We start from the raw sequence: 10,447 nt of genomic DNA, 5'->3' as shown, positions 1-10,447 counted from the left end.
ACCTGCAGCCACCCAAAGAACCGAAACACTGAGCGCGCTCAACACATGCTACCTGCTACACTGATACACAACTCATCAAGTGAGGCGGAGATGAAAGATGAGGAGAAACACTTCACTGAGCTAATTGATACTAACGAGTTTGCACTTGAAAGGCTCAATGTCAACATGGATTTCAGCAGAAAATAGATGGTGACAGGCTGACAGCATTACAACAGATCATTCACCTTATCAAGCAACTACTTGTCTAACAATAATATCCCAAAAAAAGACGCATAAACACACTCATTAAACGCTCATTACACATTTTATGATGTGATTTAGTCTCAGACTGGTTCAGAGTTCAGAGTGTGGTTCACTGGAAATTTAGCTGTCTATAAAATTCCCACAATACACTATAAAAAGACTGAGCAAGAGGGAGTTATATACAGTTTATGGCATTTCTGAGTTATGGTTCTACAACACACACAGTTGAATTAGTTTAGGGTAAAAGTAGCAGTGTTTACTACAATTATCCTAAAATATAGTCACTTTAATGTAGAGAGCAGAACCTGTATCAAACGTCTAAGAAAAACTCTTAAAGTCTATAAAGTGTCAACTTTGGTTGATTGTGAGCAATAACACACATTTATCCAGCTACTCAGCCCCAATTACACTGAAGTGTAATATTAGCCTTTAAGAGCAACTCTCAGATGATCACATGATTGATCATATGTGAGCTCAAAGGAGTAACTTCTTCAAGAGATATGGATTGACCCTACATCTGCCATTGTAGATCCTTTTATCATTAAAATTATACATATTTATAATTGTTTTAAAAAGTTGAACCAAAAACAGTATAATACATGTTTAATGGAGAAATAGGGATGAAATAATTGTAAAGTGGCTGAAATAAAAACAGAATTCTGCTGTTTGTCAGAGACAGACTTAAACAGTGACCCTGCCAGGTTTATTCTTGTTGCTTGCAGCCATGAAAAATTCCAAAAAGAAGGTGATGTGACATTCTCTCAAATGTTCAAATACAAATACTCCACTAAATCTATTCTAATCTTAATTACACTGCATCAGCTAATGTATTATTGTTATTCTGATCAGATGGTGAACAGATGTGCTCAGCTCTGTCTCTGTACTGCAGCTGTCTGGGATCTACTGTTAACCAATGTAAGAGGCTTCTGGAGCTCTTTTAAATTCAAGAGCATTTTTAAGTCAAGCTTGATAAATAGTTTTTATTCGTTGTGAGAAGGAGTGAAAGTGAAGGAAGCAGCCATGCCAGAGGAGCTGGAATTGTTTTCACCTTGTGAGTCCGTGGTCTCTAGTTACTTTTACCTTTCAGTTAAATCCAGAATTTTACTATTAAAATACTACTACTACATCAAAACTGTTTGGATGGAAGTTAAACAGGTTGATGGAAATCCTTTTGCACACAATTTGTTTCATTTTCTGTTAGTATAAATGGAAAACAAAACTAAATTAATTTCATGTACATTAACTGCAAAAACACTGTTAAACTACTGTGAAGTAGGAGAAACTTGGACGTGGTTAAGGTCAGTTGTGAAGAGTCAACAGACCTCCCACCGCACCAGAGACACAGCTGCAACTAATAGAAGTAATTATGGGTATATGTAGGTGTTCCAGTTATCCAGCATTGACAATAATGTGGCCTATTGTCACTGCTTGCTCATTAGCTAACCATGGGCAATGGGTAAGATTAACTTTTATCCACTATTAGTTTTACTAGCAGCAGCTGTGTTTTCCATTGAGTAGCTCCTCTGAGAAAAGGAGAAAGTGTTGTTATAGTGCAGCTCAGTTTTCATGACTTCTTACACGACACAACCCGTTACCTCTTGGAGGTTTGTCGTTCATGTGACACCGTCATCAAGACACTGGAAGATCCACTGATTCAACACATGTAAAAGTAAAGTCACTGATATTTTTAGCTGTTGTTACCTCAACACTGTCACCACGCCTCCGTCCTTTCTCATACTGACTTCACTCATTATCACAAGGTGCTTTTAAATTACGTCCCAGGTCATTTACTCATATCAGAGGCTCAATGTTCATTGCAGATAACTGTTATAATCTTTCAAATGTGGATACAAGGATCAAAATTGGTATGTTTATTCCTTTTGAGGCTATTCATTTGAAAAATCCCCTTGAAATCTCAAAAGGCCACCATTTTCCTAGATGTCTGCCATTTCCAGCATAGGAAACACCACAAAGTTTTACCCAATGGAAAGATTTCAATGATTTTGCGATTGAATCCTATGTTTTTTTACTATAAAGATGTCAAACTCACAGTTCTTAATGTCAATTAAATATAATTTTAAATAATTAAAATCCATATGATTGTTCTATTTCAGCAGGACTTTTACTTTGTGAAAATGTATCACAATCAGAATACTTTATTGATCCCAGGGGGAAATGACGTTAGCTTACAGTTGCTCCCTCAGAAAAGAAAATAGGATGATAAGTAGATTACAAAGGTAAAGATAAAATATAATCATAAAATATAAAAATATGTACTTATACTATTATATATAAATAAGAAAAGACAAATATGTAAGGCTTTGAGTTTAAAATGAAGGTGCCAGAATTGCACAGTTTGCATAATTTAATTAAGAATAAATAAATAAATTGCTGACTGGGGGTGAGATAAGTCTAAGGGCCAGTCTATCGTAATGTATGTGGGTAAACTGTAAAAGTTTCATTTTCAATGTGCTAAATTTCGCTTTCTATGTAAAGAAAGACATTTCCTTGCCAGAAATGTCAGCCATCTTGGAACTGGTGTTTGTTTACCCGATGAACCCCACCACAGTGGCTGAGTGTTGCTGCTACAGTAAGTCTGAACTGAAATGTGTTTCCTCTCTCCTCCACAGATCATCCTGAACTCTATGCACAAGTACCAGCCCAGACTACACATAGTGAAAGCCGACGAGAACAATGCCTTTGGATCCAAGAACACCGCCTACTGCACTCATGTGTTTCATGAGACGGCCTTCATCTCCGTCACCTCTTATCAAAACCACAAGGTACGGCAGCAATCAGCAACACATGAAGTTAATGCAAAATTCATACTTTTAAAAATAGAAAAGTACCTTGTTACACTTGTTGTTTCTAGGTGCAGATTGATTAAACTGAAATGAAGTAAAGAGTGTAAGAGTTCCCCACCCTAAGGTTGCAAACAGCCAGTGTTCTTTTAGTTTAGTTTAGTTAATTTGTATAATAATACAATACAAATAATAATTTATAATAATATTAAAGCAAGACAGAAATGTTGTGCTAACTGCTATGCTATGGTTTTGGTTTGTATTATTGAGAATGAGAGCTTTAATGTTATGTTATTTTCTATAGATCACTCAGCTGAAAATAGAAAACAACCCATTTGCCAAAGGATTCCGAGGCAGTGAAGAAGGAGATCTGCGTGTTTCAAGACTACAGGGGTACGTTTACACCAAACAGGAACCAGGAGAGTAGAACTGATATCTACATAGTGCAGCAGATGAGTTTGTATATGAAGGTTATTGTGCATTTTTTGACTAAACCATGAAACTCTCTCCAGCGTTGCTATAAGCCAGGAAGAAACCTGGAGTTATGAGTGCGGTCCAGACCAAACTAGGATGTTAGCCTCTGATTAGAATGGCCGCTAATGTGCTAGCTAGTCATGTAATTCCATAGAACACACAACAGAAGAAGCTATAGCTACCTTAACACTTGGAAATGGTGGGGTCTGGAGTCCCCCTGGCAAAATTGATGCTCTAGGCAAAATCATGTTACATCGCCATAGCAGCAAATAAGCATCTTAATTAGAACCAATATTGCAATTTTGGCAAAGATATACATGATTATAAAGGAGGAATGGGCCAAAAACTAGAAAAATGCAATGACCTATCAAAGTCACTAGAGGTCATATTCAAATTGCCTCCACGTCTGAAATGAGTATGTAGATTATATGCTGAAACTCTGCAACTCTGCAGAAGTTATTTCTTGATATAACAATCTACGTTGTCTCCTTGAAAGATGAGACAAACTGATTCTGTTTCTTTTCTGATGATACTACTGACTTTATAGGAAAGAATATCCAGTGATTTCAAAGAACATGGTTCGCCAGAGGCTCCTCTCCTCTCACAATCACCTCACAGGGAAGCTCGGGGCAGGAGTTCTAACAGGGCACCCTCAAGTCCTGTCCTCCTATCAGTACGAGACCGGGGTTCCTTTGTCCAACTCAGACCCCCAAGATCCCATCTCAAACCACTTCCCTCAGAGCAGAGACCCCAGCCTTCTGTACCACTGCTTCAAACACAGAGGTATGTTCTCAGCCGTCGTTCAGTCCAATAACGGTTCCTCTCCTTTAAAGCCACTGCAGTTAACTCTGTCACATTGCAGATAACGCCCGACACTTGGAGCTGGGATGTAAGCGGCCATACCTGGAGACCTCATCTGCAGGCTCAGAGGAGCATTACTTCCGCTCAGCTCCTTCTTATGAGTCGTCCCTACTGTCTCACCCATACTGCACAGAGGCCATCACCTCCAGAGAGGCCTGTATGTATGGTAGCATGGAGACAGAGTCTGGATCCGGGGCAGGGGACGCAGACGACCTGGCCAACTCCCCGTCCATAAATTGTAATATGTGGGCTACGATGCAGCCGTACCCTCGCTACAGCGTGGAGGGCGTCCCATACCAGCCCTTCACCGCTCATTTCACCAACGCTGCCGCGGTCACACCTGTGGTCCCACACCCCACGTCCTCCATGGTCTCGAGGTCACAGGCCGACTTGGGTGTCTACAACTCTGCGTCAGTCCAGCGCGGCCTTCCAGTCATAGCTCCGTCCTCCTCCTCTTCATCGTGTTCTCCAGCTGGATCCAGAGATAGGTCAGGCCATCCATCTCTGTACCACAAGAAGCCCGGGTCGCCGCTCCGGCCTCACAGAGATTTCTCAGCCTATCCCACACAAGGTGCTATATCCATCCGGGATCCGTCCTATCAGTACCAAGTGGGGCTGAGCAGCGCTGGGACTCACTGGACTGACAGCTAATGGAGAAACCAGATCGGTCCAATGTACAAGTCTGAAACAAATCAAGGTTTCTGCTCCACTGCAGGCTGCCAACGGTAACGAACTACAGTCATAATCAAGGCCAAATTGCACTGTGTCTGGTGAACAGTGAGCTCCTCCTGTATGTGTAGAATATATACTAAAGCCTGTGATCAGATACAGTACCGTGGTTTGTCAGAGGGAGCATTCAGCTTGTAACAGGACCTTTCCCAAAAGTGTTAGGTCGCTAACCTGTAGCAACAACGAGGATAAACCTTTTAACATAAAATGAAAAAGAGATAAGGGAAAATTAGATGCTGTTCTTTCTCCAGAGGGTCATACTTTACATTTTAGATACCTGACAGGCTTCCAAAGAAAACAGACTTATCTCTTTGTACAGAGCTACAGCTACATAGAACAAGTTCAAAGCATGAGGCTGGTACATTCTGTATTTTTCTTGTCAACAAATCCTTGGAAAAAACCAGAACAACAATCTTTCAGTCCATCTCTCAACACTTTGTGACAGTGGTTCCTACTGTAGATGAAATAAATACTGTACATACAGTCGTTACATTCAAAAGAGAAAAAGATTCACTCTGTTCCTCAAACAGCTGGGAACTGTAGTTCATAGTAGGGCTGCTCAATTATGGCAAAAACCATAATCACGATTATTTTTGATCAATATTGAAATCATGATTACTCATCGACTTTGGGAAGACCACGCATTTATTGAACTTAATAAATAAATAATAAAAAGTAAAAATAAAAAACAGATTTTAAAACAAAACGTGTTGCGTCTTTGTAGTTTTTCCGCTTATACATGATATAAGTTAAAGATACACTGCTATCCTACACCGAAACGTAACCAGGAAGTGGATGCGGGGATGGTTTTTGTAAGGGAGATGAAATTTGTTACAAAACAGAACGCGGCACAATAATCGTTTTATCTCTATTTTCTTGTTTTCATAATCACTCAGCCCTAGTTTGCAGGACATGTTACTGAATTAAACTGTGTATTTGTTGGGGACTATTTTAAGTTGATTAATGAAGCAAAACAGTCAATCTGAGGATGGTAATTCACTAATGTAGCAACATGGATCAAACGCACCCTTTTGATTATGGCAGCTTACTTCAGGTGTCCGCTCCCACAACACTCACATGAACACTATGTCACTTTATGCTACTGCTAATAAAGCTTTTCAAAAGCCCCACCTCCACCTGTAAGCTCTAAGTCTACACTCCCCTCAGGAGCAAATTATTACCACTTCCTACTTCCTGTGATTCAGAGCTTGCTGATTTATTGATAGGTCAGAGCCTCAATCCATATCAACACTTTATATATCTACATTAGCATAATTATCCATTCATATAAGGAAAATATGAAGGATCAATTAATTGTTGGTTTGGGTCTTTTCATTGGATTTGTTGACAAAAACAAACATACAGAATCAACTGTGAGGGGAGCCAAGGTCCTTTGAATCCTCAATCACATATGCCAAAATAAGATTAACTACTCCATGATGTTTAAGGTAAAAGTGCATTGAGTTCACTGCAAAGTGAGTTTGATGATATCAGAACATAACAGAGAGAAACTTCAGTTCATCATGCACACACTGAGAATTGAATGTGTGAGCTATGTAAGGCAGTCTTTTCCCTAAGTGAAAGTTGCAGCACAAAACCACCCATCATGAGAGCTGTCAGTGTACAGGTCTTGTCCCATGCTAGTTGCATGTTGCTAGTGCTCATGTTATGAGTGAAAGACTGAGCCGTTCTGCTGTGGCTGGTTGTCAGACCTTGGCTCCGAACTCACGACTCCAAACAATATTCTAGTTAAAAAGGACAGCAAAGAACTCTCAGGCAGAACCAGATGGGAGCTTAAAGAACTGCTGTTAAGCCATGGTGAGTACCGGAAAAGAGAGCTGCACACAAATCCCACTCCCAAATGACTTAGTTGGAAAAAATTCTTAAGACTGCAAATACAAAACAGCCTGAGCAGGCAGGGAAGCTGAGAAAAGAGGCTCTCAGTGGCTTCACATACAGTTTGAAGTTGCATTGACAAGGAGTGATTATCTGTAGGATATGTTGGTGATCCCTCATGTATTTGCGCATTGTTCCTTTATTTCGTGTTATTAAATTCAATATAACGTTTTTGAATATATTGACATTTTTGCACACCTGATAAATAAAAATTTTCATGTCTCTAATTGTTTGCTATATTCAATCCAAGACCAGCATGGTACCACTGAACTACAATACACTAAAGTTTAAGAAACTACCGTTTCTTGATACCTGAGGTTTTGCATATTACAGCATTTTCAAATTAAAGCCAGTCTTTGGCAGCTTCATTACTGTTACATCATGTGTGAACTGTTCAGAAATCTTCCACTGCAGTAAAGAACAAGTAATGTGCTGTTTTTACAGCTCAGTATCCCTGGGACTTATGATTCTGCTCAGTATTTACATCCAGTGCTAATGTTAAATGTCAGTGCAGAAGGTGGGATGAGGTTTATGAGTCGCATCCTTTCACAATTCACTTTCCCAACCACGATCTTTCTCTAACCTTAACATTATTGTGATATATGAGATTACTGAAGGGTTTTAGAACAGCAAATCAAAGTCATGTGTTAATTTTTTTTCAGAAGAAATAGGCTATATATGAAAAAATATATACATGCTACATATAAAATATCTAAAAAATTAAATATATAAAATAAATGTATTTTTTTCAATATTATGAAAAATATCAAAAATGGGGGGAATATCACACTATTCAATATTATCAAAGATCAGCCCAAACCTAAACCATAATCTGTACCTAACTTTAGCCATACATACCTGCTGTATGTGTAGATATTGTAGAAAATGAGAATTTGAAAAACCATCTCATGGTTTTTCAGAATCATCCTCTCTGTACAATCATGTGTTGTGTTTTTCATCAAGCATCAACCTCCGAGGCTGAAAAGTTCCTCTAACGACCACTAGAGTCTGGCTCCAACAGTGAGTCAGTCCCCATAGACTCCCATGATAAAATGTCCAACTTTACAGCAGAAATAAACATGTTTACAGCCTGGTACAAAAACTGCTTTGGTCTCTAGAGCTAATTTTTATATCAATCACCTGTTTACATTTTATTAAGGATTAAAGTTATGGAGAATTGAGGGCGTGGCCTCTCTGAGTGACAGGTGGGTGAGAGTATACTTGCCACAAACCGGCATGCACCAAAGTCTCTGCCACACAGTTTATTTGTGGATTAGCTGGGAGTTAGGGGGCAGAGTCAGACACTGCCAAGATGTCGACGGTAGAGCAGCCTACTCTGAGCTTCAGAAAACTGTGGGTGACGTCAAAGAGGCAACATCCATCCTTATTTACAGTCTATGTTTTTTGTTTTTAAATAGTAAAAATAAATACATACATCTAATAAATACCCCACTCTCTTCAGTGTTATGTCAACAAATCACAGATCGTTCCTTTTAACATAACTTTTGGGTTTTAACGTGAAATGAAATCTAATGTTCTGCATCGAAATCAAATAAGATTCAGCTTATTACAGACTAGATGAAAGCTTTATTAGGAGTACAGTCATGGAAACAATAACCTGAAGATCTATGGAGACAGAGAACAAATCTTCAAACAACCTCAGTGCCATTTCTCAGACGCCACGCTCTCCATTGCTGCACTGGTTTCTGGTTTGTACGACATGTGATTTATAAATTATAAAAACCACTACACGGTGCTGTCTGATAGAGTCAAAAAGAAGCACTTAACAGCAGAGCATCCACTTGAGAACCAATCAGTAAACACTGAAATTAAAAGTCAAGGTGAGGCAAATTTCTTGAGAGGAATGTGGAGACAGCGGGACGAGCACATCGGCAACACGGGGCACCGCTTCCTCTCGCACAGCGCTCTTATTAGATCATGAGTTATGCTGATGGCTCGGTCCTGGTTCATGTCAGCACCTCTTTCTCTATCTCTGTCTCAGCTGTTGATGCAGTTCAAGGGAGGCTCTTCGTGGAGAGCTACCACTCAAATCAACAAATCATCAGGCAGCTATCTTGAAATGCTGAGCTATAACTTGCCTGATAATAGCGATCAGACATTCATTTAGCTGTCAGGGCACGGTTTCGCTCGGCGACGTTATTCTCTGACCTGATTTGCTGAAAGGGCCAAAGCAGCTACAAATCTCCCTCAACTACAAATCATGAACACTCTTCCTTTGCTGAGCATTTTCAAATAAACGCTGCACAGTTTTTGATGTTCACTGCAGTCACATGGCAGAAAAACCCATCGTCAAGCCTCTTGAAACCCGTCCAGGTTGTGTAATCCATCGCAGTAAACATCGAGTCTGCGTTCGCTTTTGTCAGATTTATTGTTAAATTTCAAGATAATACATTCACAGAAACAAATGGATACCAGTGGCTGCCTGGAATACCAGACAGAGTTCATCCAAGAATCTAAAACACACAAACTGGTTAGCTGTAACAGAAAACTATGTGATTTGCAGTAAATAGGATAAAACATGCAAAAAACCACTGGTATGGAAACCCCTGTCTGCTGGAAATTATGTTCATATACTGCTAAGACAGCGAGGGGAAATATAACTTCTGCCTGGATTATCTTCACTCGCATTTTTTCTACGTTGACTTTCATACCGCACATAAGTCAAAGGGAGATGGTCAGGGTGGATGGTGCGTGTACAAAGTGCAGGAATTTAATACCGGAGACCGGGGTTCGCATCCCGAGTCTCGCATGTGGGTCGGTGCAGGAACAAGAATGCTCTGGTGAGGGAAGGACTGTGGTTTTGGTTAAATGTTAATAAGTGATACACATCCTGTGTCTCAAGCTGCAAATGGTTTTTTTAATGTTAATTTAAGTGGAATTATGTTTCTCTCACAGTGTGTTTGCTGTAGCATATTTGCGGTATATAAACATAAATTCTAGGGCATGGATCATTCAAATTAAACATTCTGTGTTAATGAATATAACATGACTAACTATGTGTACAATTACAAAATAAAGTTAAGGTTCACATAATTCATTTATTTGGACTTGAACAAGCACTGACAACTTAACACAAAGGTCATATTTTAAAAGTAGCTTTTACATTTAAATATAGTGGGAGCAAAAGTAAAATTCATACACAGGCCTGTTTAAGCTTCAGCTTTTACATGGATGACAGAGCAAAGGTGGACCAGTCATATCTGTTCAAAACACAAAACAGAATGTGATACTACCTAAAACAGTGATTCCCAACCTGTGGGTCGAGGCCCACTGGTGGGTCGCGAAGGTGTTCAAAATGGGCTGACAAATCAAGATGTAATTATGAAAAAAAACCAATATAAATATAGTTTTTAAATGTTTTAAAGATGAAATGCTCTTTTTAAAAATCATTAAAAATGTTCATGTTTCTTCATTGTCTAATG

At 39.3% G+C, this 10,447-nt stretch overlaps 1 protein-coding gene across 1 annotated transcript in view; it reads left to right on the top strand.

Moving 5' to 3' along the window:
- Positions 1–7,226, top strand: part of tbx4 (T-box transcription factor 4) — a 24,353-nt gene extending 17,127 nt beyond the window's left edge. Inside the window, exons 5-8 of the mRNA XM_023420484.2 lie at positions 2,874–3,026; positions 3,349–3,437; positions 4,066–4,301; positions 4,381–7,226. Of these exons, the coding sequence (XP_023276252.1) occupies positions 2,874–3,026; positions 3,349–3,437; positions 4,066–4,301; positions 4,381–5,030 (1,128 nt within the window). The 3' untranslated portion in view covers positions 5,031–7,226. The remainder of the gene's footprint in view (positions 1–2,873; positions 3,027–3,348; positions 3,438–4,065; positions 4,302–4,380) is intronic.
- The last annotated feature ends 3,221 nt before the right edge of the window (positions 7,227–10,447 follow it).

This window comes from Seriola lalandi, unplaced genomic scaffold (assembly GCF_002814215.2).
Source record: "Seriola lalandi dorsalis isolate HSWRI2012SDOR001 ecotype SW California unplaced genomic scaffold, Sedor1 jcf7180002054646, whole genome shotgun sequence".
NCBI classification, from domain to species: domain Eukaryota; kingdom Metazoa; phylum Chordata; class Actinopteri; order Carangiformes; family Carangidae; genus Seriola; species Seriola lalandi.
The sequence above is the reverse complement of the archived record's forward strand: the minus strand, read 5'-3'. Positions and strand labels throughout refer to the sequence as shown.